Source organism: Vombatus ursinus, unplaced genomic scaffold (assembly GCF_900497805.2).
Source record: "Vombatus ursinus unplaced genomic scaffold, bare-nosed wombat genome assembly UNPS02014832.1, whole genome shotgun sequence".
NCBI classification, from domain to species: domain Eukaryota; kingdom Metazoa; phylum Chordata; class Mammalia; order Diprotodontia; family Vombatidae; genus Vombatus; species Vombatus ursinus.
In genome coordinates, this window is record NW_020954610.1 from 50,512,111 (window position 1) to 50,536,706 (window position 24,596).

Here is a 24,596-nt window from a genome sequence, read left to right on the forward strand (position 1 = left end):
ATGTTCTCTCATTTGGTTATCCCAACAAGCTTGAGAGGTAGGTGCTATTATTATCCTTGTTTTTTAGTTGAGGAAACTGAGTCTGAGAGAGAGTAAGGGACTCGCTCAGGTTCACATATCTAGTAAATATCTGAGGCAGGATTTGAACTCAAGTCTTCCTGGCTGTAGGCCCAGTGCTCTATCTGCTGAGCATTAGCTATCATTATTATTATTATATCTTGCTAAAAAAAAAAATGAACTCCTTTTAGGCCAAGGAATTTTTTTTTGCCTTTGTATCCTAGCTTTGCACTAAAAACTACTTAATTAATGTTTTTTAATTGATCAAATCAATACTTCCATTGCTACCAAAAAGAGCATGACAATCTACTCCTCTATGGCTCTGTGGACCTTACCTATAATTTTTACAAACCAGAATATCCCTCTATAGCCCTGACTTCTCTTTATTTATTGCCTCTCTCTATTAGAAGGTGAACTTCTTGAGGGCAGGAACTAATTGCCTTTGCTTCTATATTTGAATCCCCAGTTGTATACACTGAATTTGTAAGTTTGGACTTTGGTCCCTAATTTGTCCCTATAGTTGGCTACGAAGCACGTTATAATGATCTCATGAGATCTCTCAGCTTCTATTTCTTTGTTATTTGCTCTCCTTCCCTCCTCCTCCTCTCCTTCCCTTCCCGTCTCTTCCCTTCTCATAGAGGAGAGATCTGGCTAGAAGCAATACTTCCCCTACTGAATCATTCTGTTTAGGATCACAGACTGGGAAGGGGTCCTTAGAGGTCAGTTACAATTATTCCTTCCAATTGTGGAGGCGCTAAGCCCCTAACCTCCGGTTAGGTTTTTTTGGCTCTCCCTTTATACAAGAAAAGAAGTCTGACTTATTATGATATTAATTATGTTATTATGATGATATTATACAATACTATACATTCAACATATGCTTCCTGGATGGATAGTTACAAAGTTGTTCTGAGAATCAAATGAGATTGTAAACAAAGTGCTTTGCAAATCTTAAATGTTAGCTATTGTTATTATTGTTGTTCTTTGGCTCCTATGGTATAAAACATGTTGATATTATACAATACTGTACATCTATTTTATGCATTTCTGAGTTTCTAAACCTTTTCTGTGTCATCTTCTGGCCTTCATGTGTCATCTGTGGCTTCCCCAAAACTCCCCCCAAATTCCTATTTAATTTCTTATGCCAACCCACTATATATCAAAACTGTGATGGGGAAAGTTGCAAGGTAGCATTCTATAACCTGTTGCATTAACCCCCTCTATCTGGGCTTCTTGTCTCCAAAGCAGATTATGGAAAATTTTATGTGAGCAGTCTGCTGTATGAGTGGGAGGGCCTGGGCCCCCAGTCCCAGGTAGCTGATGTAGCTGAATCTGTGAGGAAGTTGTGCCTTGCTCAGGCCACAAGTTTTGAGGTAAGCTGATTTTTGTAGCCTTCTCCTGGAGTCTTCTACGGGTCATATAGGGGTGGGAGTGTGCTGGCAAATATTTAACAGTCAGCTCCTCAGAAAAACGTATATATGACATTTATATCTACGTTATTTAATTTTTCTTTGTTATTTAATTTAATATTTAACTTAATTTTCTTCATTATTTAATTTAATCTGCATTATTAACATGTTCTCCCTCACTTCCTTAAGTCTGTTGTTGTTCAGTTGTTTTCAGTTGTGTCTGACTCTTCCTGAGTCCATTTGGGATTTTCTTGGCCAAGATACTGGAGTGGTTTGCCACATACTTCTCCAGGTCATTTTACAGATGAGAAAACAGGCAAACAGGGTTAAATGACTTGCCCAGATCAGGCAGCTAGTAAATGTCTGAGGCCAGATTTGAACTTAGGAAGAGGAAGATTCCTGATGCCAGGCCTGGCGCTCTATCCACTGTATTACCTAGCTGCCCTTCTTGAGTCTAGAACCTGACTCTAGATAATCAAAAATACAATAAAGCAAGCCCTGATTTGTAGCATTTGCTGATTTCTAGGGTATAAATGCTCACATGGAAAATTTAGTAATTGGCTTTCTTGAACTGTTTCAGCTGGTACAGCACACTTGATTAGGGGTAAAGGTGTGAGACCCCTTGAGATTGATATAAAGGGAAGTCCTCTGGAGCCTACAAAGAAGGTGAAGTTGGTGACCAAATCCCCAGACTCCAAATTTTCCAAGTTTGGGCTAGCAGCAGGGAGCATGAAGTCTGAAAGGGAAACTGGAAGACGCTAGAGCTGCTTAGGAATCCTGTATGTAGCTCAGTCCTGACCACAGCTTTGAGGATTTCCCTCTACCCACCTCAGAAACACATGGCCCTAATTTCCCTTCTCGCTCCCACATGTGTAGAGTGAAGAAGGGAGAACTCAGAGCAGGATGCACTATGGAATTATAGCGATCCTAGAGTGTTTGGAAGAGTTGGTGACATTCAACATATGCTTCCTGGATGGATAGTTACAAAGTTGTTCTGAGAATCAAATGAGATTGTAAACAAAGTGCTTTGCAAATCTTAAATGTTAGCTATTGTTATTATTGTTGTTCTTTGGCTCCTAGCAATCCATCCTCTGTGAGCCAGAAGGACCCAACAGGATCTCCTTCTCTCCCATTTTGAATGACCAGCTGCAGAGATAAAGGTTTAGTAGCCTTTTAAGAGGAAAAGGAGAAATTCTAAAAGTTGGCTAAGGAATCATAACACACTCAGTGTTTTTTCTCTCCAGCTGTATGTCTTCAACTCCTGTCTAAAGGAAAGTGGTCCATATTAAAAGAACTTCGCAAATCTGTTCTGTGATAACAAAGCCCAGCTTTTTAATGGCAGGATTCTTATGGTGATGCTACTGTGAGTCATTTTCAATTGTGTCTGGCTCTTCTTGACCCCGTTTGGGGTTTTCTTGGCAAAGATACTGGAGTGGTTTGCCATTTCCTCCTCCAGTTCATTTTACAGATGAAGAAACTTAGGCAAACAGGGTTAAGTGATTTGCCCAGGATCACACAGCTAGGAAGTGTCTGAAACTGTATTTGAACTTGGGAAGTTGAGTCTTCCTGATTCCAAGCCCAATGTTCTGTCCACTGTGTGACTTAGCTGTCCCTGATGCTATTATATTTAGCCACAAATTTAAATAATAAATATGTAAACACTATATAAATAATAACAATAGTGGCTATTAATAATTTGTATGGTACTTTAAGGTTCTCAGAGTATTATATAAATATATCATTTAATCCTCCTAACAATTCTAGGAGGCAGATGCTATTTGTCCAGTCATTTCAGTCACACCCAGCTCTTCATGACCCCATTGCCATTATTATCCCCGATTTAAAGATGAAGAAACTAAGGTTGACTGAGGTTAAGTGACTTGCCCAGGGTTAAACAGCTAGGGGGTAACTGAGGTTGAATTTGAACTTGGGTCTTTCTGCCTCCAGGCCCAATACTCTTTCCACTGTGTTACCCAGCTGCCGATCTTCTTTATTATCCACTAAGATGGGACACCATGTGTGTCTTGGGCCTTACGTTCCATAATAGCATCTCTGGCATATTGTGTTATTATAGACTTTGGGGTGTCATGCAAATAAACATATGTGTTCTTGAAAGAGTAAAGTGTCAGGCACTTTTGGATCTAGAAAACTAGGCAGAACCCTAAGTGAAACTGGAAAAGTCACTTCATCTCCCTCAGTTTCAACTTAGACATCTGCAAAGGAGAGGCAGCATGACAGAGGATCTAGAATGCTGGATTTGGCATCAAGAAGGCCTGGGTTAAAATCCCACCTCAGACTAACAGTTTGACCCTGATCAAGTCCCTGTGCCTCTGTTTCCTCATCTGTACAATGAGGTCCTATGGGGATAATGATACCTGCCCTGTTCACCTCCCAGATGCATTCTGTGACTCAAAAGAGATGATCTAAGTAAAGGTGAACTGAGTAACCATAAAATGTCATCTCTGTTGTTAGAGAGCCCGTATAGCAGAGTGGTTAGAGGACTGATTTACAGCCAGGAAACCTAAATTCAAGTCCTTCACCTCCTTACTGGCTCAAGTCTCTTATCAACTTCAGTTTTCTCACCTGTAGAATGGGAATAAGCATAATGGCAGCCCTTATACGTGTTGGGAGGAGAAGGTGAGCTACTGTGTGTGGGTGTGTGTGTGTGTGTGTGAGACAGAGAGACAGAGAGAGGGAGAGGGAGAGAGAGAAAAACTGCTTTAGGAGCAAACCTACGAGTGAAATCTGAATGTTGGTTATAGTTACTACATGAATTCTTTTTGCCACAAATGGTCATTCATGGTGCTGTGTGCACTTTCCCGTGCAAAACCTGGAGCGTGTAGGGCAGAGAAAGGGGCTCTGTACTCCCTTTCTGAGCCAACACATCTGCTTGAGAGAGTTCAAACACACATCTGTTTATTTATTCTTGACCCATCAAGTTTCCAAAATAAATACCTGCTTGACTCATTGCTTTCAGGGGGCCACGGGGCTTCAGAGAGCACAGTGTAGTTGAAATGAGCTGAAGCATTCTGGGATTCTGGGACTGCCCATTTGGGGCTCCAAAGGCTATGTTCATTTCCTCCAGGCAGCTCCCTGGACAGGAGCCTCATTTCATACATAGGAGCAGAGGAGGGGTTTGGATGGAATGTTTGTTCCTCTGTCCCATCAAGCCTGTGGCGTGGGCCCTCCTCCCAGAGTACCCAGCTCCCTCCTCCCAGAGTGCCCAGCCCCTTCTCCAGCTTGTGGATCAAAATGAAACGCCTGAGCCTACGCTACTATTACATTGATGGCTTCTGAAAGCAAACTTGACCTCCAGAGTCTCCTCCCCTACCTTCCCCCCAAGAAACCAAACTGGATTAAGGGAAAAGAGCAAGAGGCTGGGAGACAAAAGTTCTGAGGCTTGGTCCTGGCTCTACCATTAACTTGCTGTGTGATTGGAGGTTCACAGATCTGAAGACACCTATCCCAAACACCTCATTTTACAGATAAGGGAACTGAGGCCTACGGACAGTAGATGACTTGACCAAGGTCATAGAGGTACTAACTGGCAGAGGTGAGAAATGAACCCAGGTCCTCTGACCAGAAAACTAGTACAAGGTCATCATCATTATCTCTCTGGGCCTGAATTTTTCCCATCTGAGAGATGAAGGAGGTTGAACTGTCTTTTGAGCCTATAATTTTTTGGATCCATGAATTGGACTTTTTATTTTGGGGTGGAGGTTTCACGCCTACAATTTCATTGGTTGGAAACTCCCAGTGAGGAGACCCTCTCTACCAATGCATTTTAGCAACTACTTTTTCTTATATAATTTTCTACTGTCCAGAGCAACTGAAGCAGGACTTAAGCCCAGGCCTTTGGCCTCCAAGACCAGCTCTTTATAAACTACCATTCCATGTATCCTCTAAGGGTGATATGGTGGTGGTTGTTCAGTTATTTTTCAGTCATATCCAACTCTTTGTGACTCTTTTTGGGGTTTTCTTGGCAAAGATACTGCAGTGGTTTGACCTTTCCTTCTCCAGCTCATTTTACAGATGAGGAAAACTGAGACAAACAGGGTTAAGTGACTTCCCCTGGGTCCCATAGGTAGGAAGTGTCTGAGGCCAGATTTAAACTCAGGAAGATGAGTCTTTCTGACTCCAGCTCCAGGACTCTATCCATTGTGCCACCTAGCTGCCTAAATCACATGGTTAGCCATATGTATTCATTTCCCTGGTAAAACAAAACAAAACAAAACAAAACTGGATGATATAAATGTGTCTAAACTCAAGACACTCAGCATCATCAAGTGTGGATACAATTTTAAAGGTGTCCTTGACTTTGAAAACTAGTGACATGGGCTGGCTGATACTCAAGGTAAACTGATTCTTTTGTAGTGATAGAAGAGCAAGTATTGTGAGGACATGGGTCAGTGGAAGGAAGCAAAGGGAGGATGATATGACTTTGGATTCTGAAGCTTGGAGCATTTCCAGCCCAGAGCTCTGGCAATGCTCCCTGTCTGCTGGACAGCCTGTGGTTACTGCTGTCCCCCCAAGGAGAATGCCATTATCCTAAGAACAAAGCCAAGCCACCACTCTAGCTGCAGGAAGGGGGGAGCTAGTGGAGTCATTGTTATGGATGAGATAACAAAGATCGTTTGCATAAAATGTGGCAGCTAATCCTGAGAGCCACCAAGAATCTGGGAGCTGATGGCAAACTTTTAGCTTCTTAGAATCCTAGATCAGAAAAATTACCTTTGCTAGTCTACTAGTCCAGCCTACCTTCTTGCTCAGATTTGATCCAAATTTCCCACAAATTTCCCAACGATTAGAAATGAAATGAGCTGTCTTGGGAAGTAGTGGGTTCCCTCATTGGAGGTTCTTGAGCAAAGGCTAACAGGCCACTTGTCAGGAATTTTTGTTATGTATAATTTAAACTAAAATAATTCTGAGGTCTCCACTGACTGGCATTCTGTGATCCAGGAGAGTCCTCCTTATTTAGAGCCCAGGGCCCAGCACAAAGGTAAACATTTAATTAATGATGCACCTCTTTTGCCACCTCTCTGTGCTGTCTCTCATTGCAATCTGACCCTGATCTCACCGAAGGGGGAATATCTCTGAGTCTTTGAGGAAGCAAGCCAGAATCAGGGACATGTTGAAGAAAGGTCTCTTGCAAATTTGTAGGGGAAATGGGCACCTCAAAATGTCTGCAAGAGAATCTCCTCCCTGGAGTCGATCCCAATCCACAGTCCTCTTTCAAAGCAGGAAAGAAGAATGTTTCTCTTCCCCAAAGCCTCCTTCAGGCCTGCAGATTGAGTCATTCTCCTCTCCACCAAGTAGGAGCCGTATGCAAAATGGTCTAGGTTTGAAAGTCGGCTTACAGATCTGTCTGTCTAACCATTCACAAGTTATAGAGTTGGAAGGGATCTTATAGATTATTTATTCCAGTGGTCCTCAAAGGTCATGTCATGGCACAGTGGGGTGCTTCAGGGTTCATTCACTAGTTGTGCTACAAAGTGGTGCAATTCACTCATATCTGCAAATGTCCCAACCATCCCCTTGACGATGAATAATAGTGCGAAGAGTCGAGAGTGATCCACTCACCTCCGTAAAGACTTCTGGAGAAGACAATGCCTTTTCTTTCCTTGGTCGCTCCTTCCAGGGTCCTCACTGCTGAGAGGCAATCAGAAGGGCCCTGGATCTGGAAGGGCAGGGCAAGGATTATGTTGACATCACAGCCCTTCTAGTTACTACCTGGGTAATCACTTAACCAATGCTCTTTAAAACAAACAAACAAATTAAAAACACCCATGAATGTCTTTAACCTCTCTGGGACTCAGTTTCCTTCTCTGTACAATTAAATGTTTATATTAGATGACTTGTAAGGGTCTGTCTAGGGCAGCCAGGTGACACAGTGGATAGAATGCAGACCTGGAATTAGGAAGGATCAACTTCCTGAGCTCAAATCCGACCTCAGATACTTACTAGCTGTGTTACCCTAGGCAAGTCACTTAACCCTGTTTGCCTCAGTTTCCTCATATGTAAAATGAACTGGAGATGGAAAATTAACTGGAGAAGGAAAACCCCAAATAGGGCCATGAGGAGTCAGACACGATGAAAACAACTAAACAACAACAACAAAAATGAAAAAGTTAAACAAGATGACCTCTAAGGATCTTTCTAGCTCTGACACTGTGTTTTGGTTATTGGCAATTTAATCTCTCTGACAGCAATGTAGGCTCACTTCCTCAAATAAGAAAATGGTAGCAAAGCACTTAGCCCAGTGCTTGGCACTTAATAATTACCTCTCTGCCACCCCTTCTCCCTCTCTGTTGTTTAATCCTGACTGAGGAAGCTAAGGTTAAGCAGTCTCTGTGAAGCCTCTGTCTCACCAGAGTTCCCAGCATCATTTGATTACAGATAGAGGACTATGAGAAGGCAGCTTGGTGTAGTAGATAGACCAGGAGACTTGGGGTCAGGAAGACCTGGGTTCAAATCCTACCTCTATCAACGAGTATTTATGAAGCAGCTACTATAGGCCAGGCACTGTGCCAGGTCCTGAGGTTGCAAGTGCAAGTACTGAAACAATATCTGCTCTCAATGAGTTTAAGTTTCAGATAATTACTAACTTTGTGACCTTGGGCAAATCACTTAATCTCTTGTGCTTCAGTTCTTTTCTAGGTAGAATGGAGGGACTGGTCTCAATGGCCAGCTCTAAGTCTATGATGCCAGAGCTAGAAGAGACTTCAGAAGCCAACTTGACCAACCTTCCTATTTTATGGATGAGGAAACTGAGGCCCAAAGAAGTAAAATGACTTTCCCAAGGTCACACAGATAGTATCATAGGTGGGATTTGAATCTAGTTCCTTGGGCACCAGAGTTAGATTGAGAGCAGGTGGAGGCAGCTAACTCTGCAAATGGCTAAGTGGTAGGTCGCTTTGGTTTCTTCCTGGGATTCTGTACAATTGAAGGGAAGTAAATGCTTCCTAGGGCAGTTAGGTGGTTCAGTGGATAGAGCACTGGGCTTGGAATTAGAAAGGCTTATCTTCATGAGTTCAAACCTAGCCTCAGATACTTACTAGCTGTGTGACCTTGGGTAAATCACTTAACCCTATTTGCCTCAATTTCCTCATTCGTACAATGTACTGGAGGAGGAAATGACAAACTACTCCAGTATCTTAGACAAGAAAACCCCAAATGGGATCACAAAGAGTTACCATATTTCACCACATAATAGTTGCACCCTGGTTTTTTTTCCAGTCCAAAAACTGGTTTACAACCTTTCGTTTCGTAATCATCGCATGGTATAATTCTGTTTGCTGCTCTGTTTACTTTTTAAGTGGTATGACAATGTATTCATCAATGGCATATGGATACATACTTATCTCTCACTCATTGTGAGCTGTGAGCCTAGAATTCTCAGAGCACAAGCATTGCCAGTATTCAATTTTAATATATATTCATGAATATTCTGTGCATCCTATTCTTGTACCAAAGACAGTTTAGTGATAAATGAGTTTTAAGTAGTACCAGCACAAATTTTTTTAAATAAAAGCTTCATATAATGGTTGCACCTCCACCTTTTTGCAAAAAAATTGGCATAAAATTTTATGATTATGTGGTGAAATATGGTAGATAACAACTGAAAAGTGACTAAATAACAAAACAAAATGATTCCTACAATGCCAGTCTAACTAGATTGAGCAGGAGGGGGTGGGGCTGGGGAGAGAGGGAAGCAGGACACATTTTAAAATGACATTTCAGAAACCACCTCAAGCGGTGACAAGCTTCTGTCATGACCTTGTCCTTTAGAGGGTTTTGGGAAGGCTGACAGGGTTGCCTAGGACACAGTCCCTTTAGTCTCTGGACTTTAAATTCTTTATAGTTGTCTGGGAGGGAGGTAAGATTTGCCTTTTTAATCAGAAAACAAAACTTGTATTTAAAAAGAGAGAATCTCTCTGGCCTGGTACTTCACAGGATGGATGTGTAACCCTTGAGGATGTAGATTGAATGAGGCAAGCGGAGAGAGAAATAATAGTAGGGGAAAGTAGGTGGGACCCAAGTAAAGGAGCATCCGGGGAGGAGAGATGGGATGTGAGACTGTTTCTTTGGGTTGCTGGAGAGAAATATTTGAGTATTAACAAATTCAACTCCATTCAGCAAATATCAAGTACTTGATTCTCCATGGCCTATAGATGCCAGATTTTTTTTGGAATTTTTATGAATTCTTGGAAAGAAACAAAGAATGTTCATGAATTCTTGGAAAGAAACAAGCTTGACAGTTGGAAAGGAAGTATAATTTGTGATTAAGTGGTGGTCTTTCCAGAAAGCACTTGATGATCCATGGGATTTTGGTATAGGGAAGAGAAATAAATGATCCCTTGGAAAGTGTCACACACTCATTCAGTGAGAAGAGACTCATGCCAGGAAACTTGCTAGTTGGTCTCCATGCCACCATCTCCCCTACATTGCATCCATCCTCTATTCAGCTGTCAAACTGATATGCTTAAATCACACTTCTAACAATGTCATCCCCCTGACCCCACACACTGCTCTTCCCCACACCCCACTCAATAAATTCTAGTGGTTTCCTATCACTTCCAGGATCAAATACAAAATCCTCTGTTTCATCTTTACAGCCCTTCATAATCTGATCCCTCTTACCTCCATTGGTAAATGGACTAATACAATGACAGTGGCCTCTTGGCTATCCTTTACACAAATCTCCCTCTCCAGACTTCAGGCATTTTCCCTGACTTTGCCCCATGCCTGGGATTCTCTCCCTCCTCATCCCCTCCTCCTGGCTTCTCTGGCTTCCTTCAAGTCCCAGCCAAAGTCCCACTTTCTATAAGAAGCCTTTCTAGTCCTTCCCTCTGTCAATCACTTCCAACTTATCCTGCATATATCTTGTATATATGTATACACACCCACACACACACACACACACACACACACACACACACACACACACACGGTTTGTCCATAGTTGTTTGCCTTTTCCCTCCCCCATTAGACTGTGATCTTTTTGAGAGTAGTTTGCCTTTCTTTGTATCCCCAGCGCTTAGCACAATGCCTGACATATGGTGGGCACTTAGGTGTTTTAGACTAACTGATTATGATAATAATAATAATAGCGAGCATTTATATAGCACTTGAAAATTTGCAAAATGGTTTACCTATTTTATTTCATTTTTATCCTTACAACAACCTCGTTAGGAGGGTGTTGTTAATATTCCCATTTCATAGATGAGTCAACCGAGGCTGAGAGAGATGAAGTAACTTATACAGAGTTACACAACTAGTTAGTGACTGGAGGAGAATTTAAACCAGTCTTTCTGAAATCAAGTCCATCTCTTTATCTACTCTACCACCTAGCTCCCTTAAAGCGTAAGCCCCAACGTGTTGTGTGGGAATGAATATGGAACAAGGCACCCTGGGTGAGAAATATTTTGGCATACAAAAGAATATGAAAAGTTGAGTTATTTTTAAGGAAAAATCTGTTCAGAACCTAGAAAACACTAAAAGATGTTAATGGAAAGGAAATCACCAGTGAGCAGGAAACGCATGCCTGATTCCCAAGATCCTGGCTTTCTGCCCAGCAATCTCAGGAAATGGAGAGCATGTCTAAGATGAAGGATTCTTGTAGGGAATGCCAAGCACTCAGAAGAACTGAGCACCTTTCATACAAATGCCACTCATGAAATAGAGTTCCCCAACCCCTAGCCCCTCCAGTATTGGAGTTAGCTGGAATCTGGAAGGTGAGAGGACACTGGGAGGGAACATGTAGGCCCTTTGGGAACGGCCAGTGAAAACCTCAGGTTCAGGGACATAGAGGGGAATTATGAAAAGACAACCCCCCAGGGCCCTGTCTAGAAAGCATGATGTGAGTAAAGAGGCTTCATTGGGCCAGAGAGGGAGGCTAGTTTCTTAGCCAATATCCGGCTCAGTAGGAGCTACAAACAACAGGGGCTCCATTCACAGAAACTGGGTCTAAAGAATTATAAAAGCAGCTTGTTCCAGGACCTGACAGTTATAGGATCCTGGTATTTGGAGCTTTCAGTGTCGTTTGAGGTTGTGACATTGGTCTTACATGGGCCCCAGATCAAGACAGATCAGACAAGACAGGAATAGGGAGTTTGGAGGCATCATGGTACTAGGGAAAGATCATTGGACCTGAAGTCAGAAAGGGCCAGGGTTTAAGTCCTGGTTTATAATATTTACTAGCAGTGTGATCCCTGGCAAATCATTTAATTTCTCTGATGCTCTTTTCTCATCTGTAAAATGGGTATAATATTTTCATAACCTACCTCAGAGGGTAGCTTTGCAAACCTAAAAGTGTTATAAAAATGTGAATTATTATTTGGCCCTGACCACCATCTAGTTTGTACCTATGGCTGAGGTGATAAACTTGAGATTAAAGGTACAGACTGTGGATGGGAGGATGTGACGAAAGTTTCTTAAATCCCCTCTGGAGATCAGAGATTACTTCTCCAAATGTACTTAGTTATTTCTTTGTAAACATTTTGAAGATACAGTGAGTGACCACATGCAACACAATCCAGACAAAAGGTTAAGAAATAAGGGGCAGCTAGGTGGCACAGTGGATAGAGCTTTGGCCTTGGAGTCAAGAGGACCTGCGTTCAAATCCAGCCTCAGACACTTGACACTTACTAGCTGCCACTTAATCCCGATTACTTCACCAAAAAAAAAAAGATTAAGAAATAAAACTTTTTCATAATGGTTGATGTATTTTTTTCAGATTTTTATTGAAACCAAGTAGGGTTAAAATGAAGGAGACTGACTTATTTTGAAGCTTAATTTGCAATGGGGAAACCAACATTAATAAATAAATAATAAACCTTAATCTAATTATTACTGTGTTAGAAACCGGAAAGGACCTCAGACATCAGCCAGTCCAACTGCCCTATTTTACAGATGAAGAAACTGAGACCCAAGAAGATCCATAGGATCCTAGATTTAGAGCTAGAAGGGCCCTTAGAGTCCAACCCTTTCATTCTACAGATGAGACAACTGAGGTAGGCAGAGGTTAAGTAACTTCCCCAGGGTCACACAGCTAGTAAGTATCTGAGAAGGAATCAAACTCCAATTGCCCAACACTATTTGCTATGCCAACAAACTGAATAAAGCCATCTGGAGGAAATGACTTGTCCTGTTTTGGGTCTTTATTTAGTACAATTAATCTGTGAGTCTATCTGGAAGCAGCGGATTAATAAAATGACCTGGGGAAGCTGAGAGGTACAGGGAATAGAACATTAGATACGCAGTTAGGCAGATCTGAGTTAGAATCCTGACTTAGACACTTGCTGTGTGACCCTGAGCAAGTCACTTACCCCTATCTGCATTATAAAATGGTGGTATTTTGTGAGGGTTGTTGTGAGGATCAAATGAGATAATATTTATAAAATGCCCAGTGCAATGTCTGGTACATGATGGGTGCTTAATAATTGCTTATTTCCTTCCCTTTTTTGGGACTTATTTTATAGGTGAGGAAACCAAGGCCCAGAAGGGGGGGAGAGGTGACTTGCCCAATTTTGGAGCCTTGCCTTGGATGTTTTCTTGCCTAGTGTAGAAGCAGTGGGATGGATAAGATGACCTTTCAAAGTCTCTGCCCAGTGAGTGTTCCAGATGGCTCACATTTTTTCCCCTTTATTCCCAGACTACAGAGCTCTTCATGGAGCTGGTGTTCGAGTTGAGGGGCTTGTCTGCTGAGGCACTGATGGATCTCTGGCAAAGATCTTCATTTAAGTGCAGAGACAATTGGTAAGAGGCTGTTTCCCAGAGCAAAGGCCCTGGGGAAAGATCAGGATGGCTTTGCCTGGGCTTTGAGATTCTTCCGGGTGATCTGGGAACTGCCTCATGTGTGATTTGGATGCCACAGGGATAGATAATAAGATTCCTCCATCTGTCTCTCAGCTTGTCTCCTCTGAGTGACACTGACCTGGGACTCACTCTCCAGACTTTGGGGTATGTCTTGGGAAGTCTGCCAGGAAGGCAAGTCAGGCAGGGTAACCCTGAGTTTCCCACGGACCCCAGCACTGTCCTGTCACAGAATAGAGAGCTAAAGGGCCAAGATACATAAAGGCTGGTATTGTTCCCTCCCACAGAACAGGACCCCCTTGCTCAGAGATGGAATTAGCATTCAAATATATCTTGGATACCATTCCTGGGGAAAGGACTCAGGAAGAGGGGGAAGATAGCAGGATTGGGGTACATGTCTAACATGCCCAGCCATGGGAGTCATTCTGCTAGCATCAGCACCTGCTATACACAGGAACTCTCTGGCCAGCAAGTAGAAGCCATGCATGGAGAGAGAGCATAAACACTGGAAGAAAACTAAGAGGGAATAGGTGAACTGGGTGGCCCCATCTGGCTTGCCGTCTAAGCAGACTCGCTAAAAGGCACACCTGCGCACTGGGCTAAGGCCAACACAGAAGGAAGGCTCCAGACTTGTTGCTCTACCCTCTTAGAGGTCTTTGGATGATACCGTTCCAATCATAGCAGCCTTTTGGGGGTGCCATTGGGTACCATGGTGGATCATGATGTAGTCCTGATTCTGTGAGGTTGGTTGCCTCTCTTGGGACATTCATTTTTCTCTACTGCTCTGCTTCTATCTAATCAAAGAGTTTTTCAAGGCAGATAACCTCTTCAAAAAGCTTTCCATCTCTTTTCACAGTTCTTATTTTGGAGACCCAAGTCCTTAATAGTGCTATGAATGACAAAGGTCTTTGGAAGACTGTACAAACAGGATTCAGTCATGTTGCTGTTTGTTGTTGTTATTATCCAAAGTCCCACAGTCAGTAGGTTCTGCCTCTGGTTGCTGACAATGGAGCATCTCTGTTTTTCTCTTGCTTTCTTGGAAGAATGGCCTGTGATTGACACTTGCCAGTGCTAATGAGTCAAAGAGGCTCACCCTCAGGCCCTACTGCCCTTTGTGTTTTGAGAAAAGGGATTTCTGAGAGATTCATTCCCCTCTATGCTGTGACCTCAAGATCCTAAACCTTTGCATTCATTTCCCACCATCCAAAGCTACCATTCAACAAAGGTTATACTTCTAGGTTTGTTTTCTAACTCTCCAAGCCAGGTCACAGTCTCTTGAAGTAGATGCAGTTTGATGGAAAGAACACTAGGCTTGGTATCAGAAGATGTGGGTGGGTTCAAGCCCCAGTTCTGCAGGGAAGGGCAACTCTGAGTTTCTCATGAGCCCCAGCACTGTCCTGTTGCAGAATAGAGCCATTAGTTACATGAACTTGAACAAATCACTTTACTGCTATGAGCCTCAGTTTCCTCATCTGAGAAATGGAACTAATAATGCCTGCCCTGCCATTCTCATAGGATTCAATAATTTTTTAATAATTTGCAAGCATCAAATAAGTTCCAGTATGTGAAAGTATTTTGAAAATTGATAGGCTGCATGGATGGAGTACAAAGAGTAAGCCTTGAAGTCAAGAGGACCTGAGTTTAAGACCTGCCTCTAAGACAAACTAGCTCTATGACTATGGACAGGTCACTGGACTCCTCAATGTCTCAGGCAACTCTTAGGTTATAAGAATAGATGAGTTATACTGGTAGAAGAAGCTCCCACACCGTGAATGTTCTTTATGCCAATGAAATCACAGATTATAAGATCATAGACTTGAAGCTGGAATGAACCTCCATTTTATAGATGAGGAAAACGAGTCACAAAGGGGTTCAGTGACTGGCCTATGGTTACACAGCTAATAAATGTCTGAGAGGATTGGAACTTGAAGGCTACCACTCTATTCACTGGTTTTTGTTGTTATTCAGTCATTTTACAGTCGTATCTGACTCTTTGTGACCCCATTTGGGGTTTTCCTGGCAAAGATACTGGAGTGGTTTGCCCTTTCCTTTTCCAGCTCATTTTACAGAAGAGAAAACTGAGGCCAACAGGGTTAAATGACTTGTCCAGGGTCACACAGCTAGTAAGTGTCTGAGGCCAGATTTGAACTCAGGAAGATGAGTCCGAGCCCAGGGTTTGAGTCACTGCATCACCTAGCTGTCCACTTTATCCACTATTCCACACTAGACTCAGACAACTCAAAACAGTAGAAATGCCATGGGGTCTTATAGTTCCCAAAAGGGAGAGGCTCACAAAATTAGGTGTTTAATTGTAAGCAATTTAGTCATAGTTTATTTAATGTGCTAAAAGACTTTTCATCAGTCCTTGTTCCCTTCCCACCAGCATCAGTTCGGATGCAAAAGCACAACCAAATGCTGGATATATTCCTGAGGTCCTGTGTTTCCTGAAGCCATCTTAATTCTTGGGGAGGTATCATGGTGGTGGGGATGGCTTATGTTGATGATGACCATTGATTGGCCCATGGCTGTTTCAGGCAACCCCTGGTGGATGCTCTGCCCTCCTGTGGAACAGAGGCTTGTGTTACCCTCATGAAGGAGCTCATCATGTCTGGGGATGTGGAAAACGAGGAGGCAGAGTCATTCCTCTGGTCCTTGGCATTTGTCCCTCAGCCCACAGCTGGCATGATTCATTTACTGCTGGTGAGTAAGCTTCCACCCCCTTTGTCTAGACATGACCCTGATGTTCTGTGGATTATTCAAGAAGGCATATAGTGGCCCCGACAATGAGTCTGACAACCTACGTAAGACAGACTAGAGAAATCCCTGTGATGCCAGACTGAAAGCCAGACCTTCCAAGTTCGTCTGGTTATTGTGTCTACCCTATTCTTTTAAAGTATAAGTGGTAGGATCTACCCCCTCCCCCATAGGATTCATAGATTTAGATCTGTAAAAGGACCTTGATGAAGGGACTAAGGCCAAGAGAAGCTTAATAAGTCATTAAGCTTAATGACTTATACAGGGTCACATGGCTAATAGATATCTGAAGCAGGATTGGAACACAGGTTTTCCTAATTCTAAGTCCACCACTCTATCCACTATACCATCCTGCTTCTCAATCAACCCTCTCATATTATAGATGAGTAAAGAAGGTCCAGATAACTTGTATTGTCCACTGTCGGACAAATAATAAATAGCAGAGCTGGGATTTGAACCCAGGTCCACCAGACCAGAGTGAAATCTTTAAATGCCCTCTGGGGAAGTGACTCAGCATCTGTTGTCCTGTATTTATATTTGGGAGTTAGTGATGATTCTGAATTATCCAGGGCTATAGCTGGAATGAGAAAAGACCATATCTACATCAATTTGGACCTTGTTGAATGATTCCTAGTGTGAGAGTTTCAGTAAGCATTTGATAGGATTGTAGAAGATACGACATTATCCTTGCTAAATGTGGCATCTTGAAGGATGAGCCCATAAAATTGGGGCTGATCTCTGGCTTGTCTCTTTGATCTCAATATGGGAGGAAGGCTCTCCTTGTCACTTGTGTGGGAGCCTTTAGTAGCTCTGGAATTAGAAGTAGAGGGCATTTCTGACAGAGAAGAATACTAGTCATGTGTGTGGCAATGTCTAAACACTGGGCAGAGAGTTCCCATAAATGATAGTTTTGATGTCCAATTTTTCCTTCCTGTTTCAGATTTAACTGTATACTTCTAGCCTTCCCCCCTTCCTTTCCTTCCAATAGCCCCCTTTTGCCTTTGTTTCCACCTCCACCCCCAAAGCATCAATCTGTCTCGCTTTCCAAGTGTCTCCTTCCTTAAGTTTGCATGGCTGGCCAAGAGTGTCACTGGAGGTCAGGACCTTGGATAGAGTATTAGAGAGGTGTTGAGTTCTAACTGAAGCCTGAGGACAAGGAGCTCCGATTTAGGTTTTTCAGTCTCCACTACATCATCAGGATGTGTTCAAGCTACCAAGGAGCATAGCTAAGATAAATTACTCCAGAGAATTGCCTCTAATCCTGTCTCTGTTCCCATAACATGGTTTGAACTCTAGCTCATGAGCTTGGACCCATTAGAAGCTATTTTAACCTAGGAAAGTAAGGAGCAAGGGATATCTAAAATCATAGGCAGAAGGGAAAGTTTTCTGAGATGACAGAATGTAAGCTCACTGAAGCTGAGGACTCTTTAATTTTTATCTTTCCATCTTTAGTCCTGTCACAGTATCTGAAGCATAGAAGAACTTAATAAAAGCCTGGTGATTAATTTATAATCTCTATTTACCTTTCCAGATTGTTATAGAGAAATCACTTTGTAAGTCTTAAAAAGGCCATATAACAGTAAATTAAGAATTCAGTTTAATTCAACAAGTACCTCCTAAGGTCTTCCTATATATCAAGTATTATGCTAGATCCTGAGGATACAAATACAAAAATGAAAATAGTTGTTGCCCTCAAGAAGCTTACATTCTTGAAGAGCCAGGATTCGAATACAGGCATTTATCTAAAGCTCATCTCCAGTACATTATACTGTAGAGCTCAACCTACTAGGGCAAAGAAAGGGCCTATAAAAAAGCATAGATTTTCCAGTGGAAGTTTAGGAAGGGAAATTCCTTTACCATAAGGAATATACATTAAGAAAAGAGAAAATAAATGTAGAATTATAATTACAATATGAGGAGAAAATTGAGGGGGATCATTATTCAATATGGAGCTATCTTGTGGGATTAGCTTCTCAAATGTAGTTTTGTTCAAGTAATTGAAATAAATCAAATGGAAGCTAGTTATATGAATTGGAAAGGAAGCATGCACATTTTGTCACTTTAGGGCTGAGACTGCTTACCTGAGTCAGGATGAGAATCCAGAAAATTTGACATCTGGTATGAAGGGTTAATAAGTGATCATTTTGTGTCAATTCAGAAAATAAAAATGTACATTTGTGTGTGTGTTGTGTATAAAACTAAAATCACCCTGAGATTTGATGATGACTGTAATGATGAAAGGACAGAACGAATCCCTTGGCATTTCCTAGTTTTGTTTTGTTTTGTTTTGTTTTTTTTAAGTCTGTGCATGAAGAGAATTGTGCTGCAGCATTCGTGGGGTCTCACGCTAAAAAAAATCTAGTATTACTGATCCCCCAACTCACAGCACCAATTTCTCCATGTACTTACTTGCATATAATTCACATTGTAATCATTTCACATCAGGATGCATAGAATTCCCCTCTATCTTTTAGTCATAGGATCATAGATTTAGAGGTCATTGAGTCCAACTGCCTCATTTTACGGATGAGGAAACTGAGACCTAGAGAGACTAAATCACTTGTCCAGGGTCAACTAGGTAAATAAGTGATTGCAGCAGGATTCAAACCTAGGTATTTCTGACTCCAAGACAAACAACATAATTACTCAATTGCACTGTCAGTGGTCTATGAGACACTCTCAAAGTGAATGGGAAGAAGCCATGCTGTGCTCTCCTATAATGGGAGGTTTTCAGTATATTTCTGAATACCTGCATGGAATGGCAATGCAAATGGCAACCAAAAAACCTGACAACATTAAGAGGGGAATAGTGCCCAGAATTGGGGCAGGTAAGTGGCACAGTGGATAGAGTACTGGGCCAGGAGTCAGGAAGACTCCTGTTCCTGAGTTCAAATCTGACCTTAGACATTTGCTAGCTGTATGACCCTGGGCAAGTTGCTTAACCCTGTTTGCCTCAGTTTCCCTCATCTGTTAAAAAAATAACTTGGAGAAGGAAATGGCAAACTACTCCAGTATCTTTGCCAAGAAAAGCCCAAATGGGGTCATGAAGAGTCAGACTGAAAATGACTGAACAGCAACAACTGAAAATGACCGAACTGCAGCAACAAAAGTACCCAGAATCAGAGAAAAGATGAGAGTTCCAGATCACATTTGGAATATCATGTTCCCCTGTGGGTACCACATTTTAGGAAGGACACACTCACACTGGAGGAAGTCCAGAGAAAGAGAATCAACCACAATGATGGGAGTGATGGGAAAGGGTGGGGGAAATGGTAACAATACTGCATGAAGGTTGGTGAAGGAATTGGCATTGCTTAGTCTGGAGTAGAAAGAAATTATAAGGATTTAACAGTAGCTAGCATTTATATAATGCCTTAAGGCACAAGTACTATGTCATTTTATCCTCTCGATGACTCTGGGAGTTAGATACTATTATTATCCCCATTTTACAGTCAAGGAAACAGAGGCAAAAAAGGTTAAGTGACTTGTCCAGGATCACACGTATAATAAATGACAGGCTGGATTTGAATTTAGGTCTTCCTAACTCCAGGTCCAGTGCTCTGTTCACTGTACCACCTAGCTGCTGCTTATATAACACTCTGAGGTTTGCAAAGCATTTTATGTATATTCCTTCAGTTAGTCCTCAGAATTACCCTGTATCCTACATGCATGATTATTCTCATTTTTAGCTAATAAAACTGATTCTCGAACAGGTTAAGTTTTTTGCCCATGGTCAAATGGCTAGTATAAATCTGGGGTAGAATTCCCTGAACCAGTACTGTATTCACTCTCCTATACAGCCAAGAAATACAACATGCAAAGTAGATTATGATAAGTACAGGAACCACCACCTACTAGCTTAAGCCCTCATCGCCCCTCACCTAGACTGTGGACCCACAGCCTCTAGTCTCCTCCTCCTCCAATCTGATTTCCAAACAAGTGCCAAATGGATATTCCCAAAGCACAATAGTGACTGTGTCACTCAAGAAGCTTCAGTGGCTCCCTCTTACTGCTAAGATGATGTACCCACTCCTGTGCTTGGCTTAAAAATGCTTCATGATCTGTCTCCATTGTCTTTTCCCAGGCTTGCTGTACATTATCCTCTATCACACACTCTACATTCCAGTCTAAAGGCTTGCTTACTCTTCTCAGTACAGGGACCTAACATCTCCTGACTCTATAGCTTTGCGTAACAAGCTTGGAATAGCCTTCTTCCCTTCATTTTGCTCCTTAGAATTCCTAGTTTCCTTCCAAGCTCAACTCAACCACCTCCTCCTACAGAATGCCTATCCTGATTGCTTCCTCTCTCCCACCCCTAGTTGCTAAAGCCCTACCCCTGGAAATGACTTTGTATAGATTTTAGAACGAATTTTCTACATATGTGTTGTTTTCCCTAACAGACCATAAGGTCCTTGAGTGCAGGGAATGTTGTTTTTTTTTCCCTTTTATTCCTAATATCATGCCTGGGACACAGTTGGTGCTTAAATGCTTGTTGAATGGATAAATAAATGACAGAACTACTACTACTACTAATAAAATAGGTAACATTCATATAGCACTTTAAGGTTTTCGAAGTGAAAAAAATTTTAATATTTGTAAAGTGCTTTATGTATAAATATCATACACTTTAATATATGATATATTAAAATGTCATATAAATATATAAAAAGCTTTTATACAAAATATATCACATAATAGATATTAAAGATATATGAAAAATAATCTGTCATATTTTACATAAACACTGTATATATCATTATTTAATTACATACATATATTACATACATTATTTAATTACATACATAGATATACACAATCTCCATCTATCTTGCAATGTGATGAGAGTTTCATCCTCCTTGCTCTCCCTCAGGACAACCTTTCTTCCCTAAAGAATAGTCCCATCAAGTGGAGCAGAGATAGGCAGCAGAACATTCTCCTAATTACTTCTCACTTGACCCCTTGTGAGGCCTACCTGATGTCAGTCTGAAATCTGTGGTTTGTGTATGAGGAGCAGGGTTCTAATGTTAGAGTCTGTTTCTGTTTCCAGCCTTTGCTGCAGTCCCCAGCAGTGAGTTCAAGTGCCTTTCTCAGCATCTCTGCCCTGGTGCATAGCCTTTGCATGGCAGGTGGGGCCTGTGAGAGACTCCCAGGGGTGAGCTCATTAATGAAGATCCTTAAAGAAGCCTTAGGAGAGAACTGTAGCTCTCAGGTATCCAAGGACAGTGGCCGGGTAAGGAGATCTGAAACCTGGAGGGATTGATACCAATGTATAATGAGAAAGATTAAGGTAACACTGAGTGGGGAAGTAAGAAAACAGGGCAATGACCACAGTGGTGGCTGAACTGTCACAAATTCTCCTGAGGAATTGGAATAGTTCAGCATTGGGAATGCTTCTTAGCCTGTAGCTTGTGCTGGGGCTGTGCTATCCTTTTCCTTGGACTGAACACAGTGTGGGTGGGGATGCCCTCTGCCCCCGAGCAGTTCGATCTTTGTCCTCTGAAGGCCTGGTCCTTCAAAATTCTCTTTCTTTGGGCAGCAAGTCATTTGAAGGGCTTCTTAGCCCTGTCATTTATCCCTTTGGTACCCCTCTCCATGAGTGAAATGGCTTCTGGAGAACATACTCCTCAGGGAAACTAAGGCTCCCTTTCTTTGGTGAAAAGTGGTCCCCACGGGAATTGACATCTACCTGCTTCTCATCCCCTGGATACTTGGGTATTTCACAACCCTTATACTGCATCAGGTCTGGAGGAATAGCATCCCTCTAGCAGATCCCATTCCTGCCTCCTCCTTATCCTGGGACCATCTTGCCAGGATCTGACTTCTCCTTCCTCTGTCTTTCTCTGGTTAGAGGATTGCTTTGGGAAGGAAGCACTCCCACCCTGGGGAAAAGCCCCCATGACTCCATCTTAGTTATGGCTCTGTGTGACTGGTAGGGGCTGGTCAATGCCCCTAACTTTTAGTCCTGCTCTCAACACACTTGCCTGTTTTGTTTCAGCTCCAGCTCATGTTAAAGGCCATTGGCAATGCAGGCATGGCAGCAGCCCCTCTCACTCCCATCCTGAGCTCCTGTGCAGCCATGAAAGACAATGCCCCTGAAATTAGGCTGGCTGCAATCCAGGCCTTTCGGAGGATCCCTTGTTCTGTGAAGGTGAGCTTCTCTTATGGTTGCTATGATTTATTGGCACCTGTGTTGTAATGGTGGAAAAGCAGTTCTCATTGAGCTGGAAGCTTCAGGTACAGCTCGGAGGTTTGGCTCTGTCTTGGCTCCTAGATGTTTAACCTTGGGCCTTAAAATGTGTTTGCTGAATTGAATTGAATTTATAAACCACTGAGTGCTCCACAAATGTGAGACATTCGTATCATTGCCATTAATCTAAATTGTATTGGTTCCTTACCATTCGCTTGTCAGCGCTCTGGGCTTGCCCAGCTGTACCAAGCCACAGAAGAAGATGCCGAGATCCGCATCACTGCCTACTACTTCTTTATGAAATGTCCCAGTGAAGAAGCATTTGCCTTGGTGCGTGAAACTCAGGCAGCAGAGCAGTCTACCCAAGGTCAGTGGAAGTGATTGGCTCCACTCCACAGGAATTAAGGGAAGAGCCAGCCAGTTCTAGACTGGGAAAACAATATTTCTGGAATGCATAATGGCATCCTGGAATCTGGCGGGCTTGGCCCACACAGACTGTAGAGTAGACTGTGCTCGGTGAATGGAAATAGATCACATTGGGGCTGATATGAAGCAAAATATGTTGAAGTTATAATAATTGTAAGTAAGAATCATAAGAAAAAGCCATTGACTTTCAGGTGGAAAGAACCTGAGAGAACATATAGCATATAGGGTAACTCCCATTTTTATAGATGAGGAAACTAAAAGTCTGAGATGTTGGGACTTGTCCTTGGTCACAAACATAGGACTAGAACACTGGTATCCGACTTCCTGTCTATACTTGTATAGTACTTTATAGTTTTTTTTTTCCCCAAATAATTTGCAGCATAATGTCTCTGGGCCTTGGTTTCCTCATCTACTTCATCTAAAGGGTTAGACTAGATGTCTGGACGTCCCTTCCAACACTAACTCTTTTATACTAAATTATCTCATTTGATCCTCATAATAACCAGAAACACAGAGAGACCTGGATTCTTACATTTTCCCCTCCCCTCCAAAACTAAGAAAATCCCTCTATCATAAAATGTTTTGGGAGACCATGAGTCTCTTTACCCTAAGGCTGAACTGACACGAAGCAGTGTTAGGATCCTAATTATGAGATAAATTTTCAGGTTTAAAAAAGGCCCTTTGGCTTCCATTTTCCCAGAGAAGGGCACAGGCTTTGGAAACAAGTTACTGGGGAAGCACTGGTATGTAGGGATATATAGTCTTTTTTTTTTTTTTTTTTTTGCAGAGTGGGGGTACTGAGATGCTTGGTATCTCTCTTTAGAATCATAGAATTTCAGAGTTGGAAGGGATTTTAGAGGCCATTTAGTTCAGCCCATCCATGAATAAGAATTTCTCCAATGTTCGCAGTAAATTTGAACCCAACATTCCACCAATCCATTATGGATCCCTTGCCTTGATGACAGCTAGTGAGAAGGAACCCACTGTTTCTCAAGGCAGGCCATCCCACTGTTTGACAACTCTAATTATTAAAATGTTTCTCCTTTCACGGAGCCTAACTTTTTTTTTTTTGCAACTTCTACCTATGGCTTCTGGTTCTGCCCAAATCCTTGTTGCACATGAGAGCCCTTCTAAAACTTGAAAAAGCCATCCTGTCCCCTTTAAGGCTTTTCTTCTTCAGACTAAACATCCCTTGTTCTTCCACCTGATAATTATATGGCACAATCTCAAGGATACTGGCAATCTTGCTTTGCCATCCTCTAGATGATCTCCAGTTTCTCAATGTTTTTCCCAAAATATGGTTCCCAGACTTGACTTTGTAAGTATGTTGCTTTCTTCCTCACTGATTATCCCATTCCTTATCCTGCCTCTCCCTGGCTCCAGTGGGAGCCTTCGTCTGGAGCCACCTCTCTCAGCTGCTAGAGACTGATGACCCTCTCAAACATTCTCTTCGGGACTCCCTCCCCGATGATATCCTCAGCCAGGAATTTGAATCTGAGACCTGGAAACATTCCTCCTATTCAGATGTCACCTTTCGCTCAGGTATGATCAAACCCAATCAGCTCGCTTTTTTTCTCCTTGTTAACAGTTCTTGGAAGAGGTTTGATGGAACCTCATTTTGGACCCTCACAACCTGGCCCCAACCTCCTTTTTTTTTTCCAGTCAAAGACAAGGTTTATTAGAACATCCATCATATTGGGCAAACTCTTAAAGAGTCTGAACATTAGTAAGCTATTGGCTAGATTTTAAGAATCTGAGCAGTGGCTTGATTATAAGAATCAGAGCCCCAACCTCCTTTTCCTAAGCCTTATATCATATAACTCTCTCTTACAGACTGCATACCTCAGCCAAATAGGACTATTATTCATTGTCTCCTGAATATGTTCCACCCTTTCCTGAGTTTGCTCACACTCAGAATCTTTCATCAATTATCTGCCTGTTGAAATTTT

The 24,596-nt window shown here is 42.2% G+C and overlaps 1 protein-coding gene across 1 annotated transcript in view; it reads left to right on the top strand.

The window, feature by feature from the left end:
• Positions 1-24,596, top strand: part of LOC114025853 (vitellogenin-like) — a 50,033-nt gene that overhangs the window by 15,711 nt on the left and 9,726 nt on the right. The window contains exons 8-14 of the mRNA XM_027839379.1: positions 1,303-1,430; positions 13,120-13,223; positions 15,815-15,980; positions 21,082-21,264; positions 22,030-22,182; positions 22,444-22,588; positions 24,031-24,189. Of these exons, the coding sequence (XP_027695180.1) occupies positions 1,303-1,430; positions 13,120-13,223; positions 15,815-15,980; positions 21,082-21,264; positions 22,030-22,182; positions 22,444-22,588; positions 24,031-24,189 (1,038 nt within the window). The remainder of the gene's footprint in view (positions 1-1,302; positions 1,431-13,119; positions 13,224-15,814; positions 15,981-21,081; positions 21,265-22,029; positions 22,183-22,443; positions 22,589-24,030; positions 24,190-24,596) is intronic.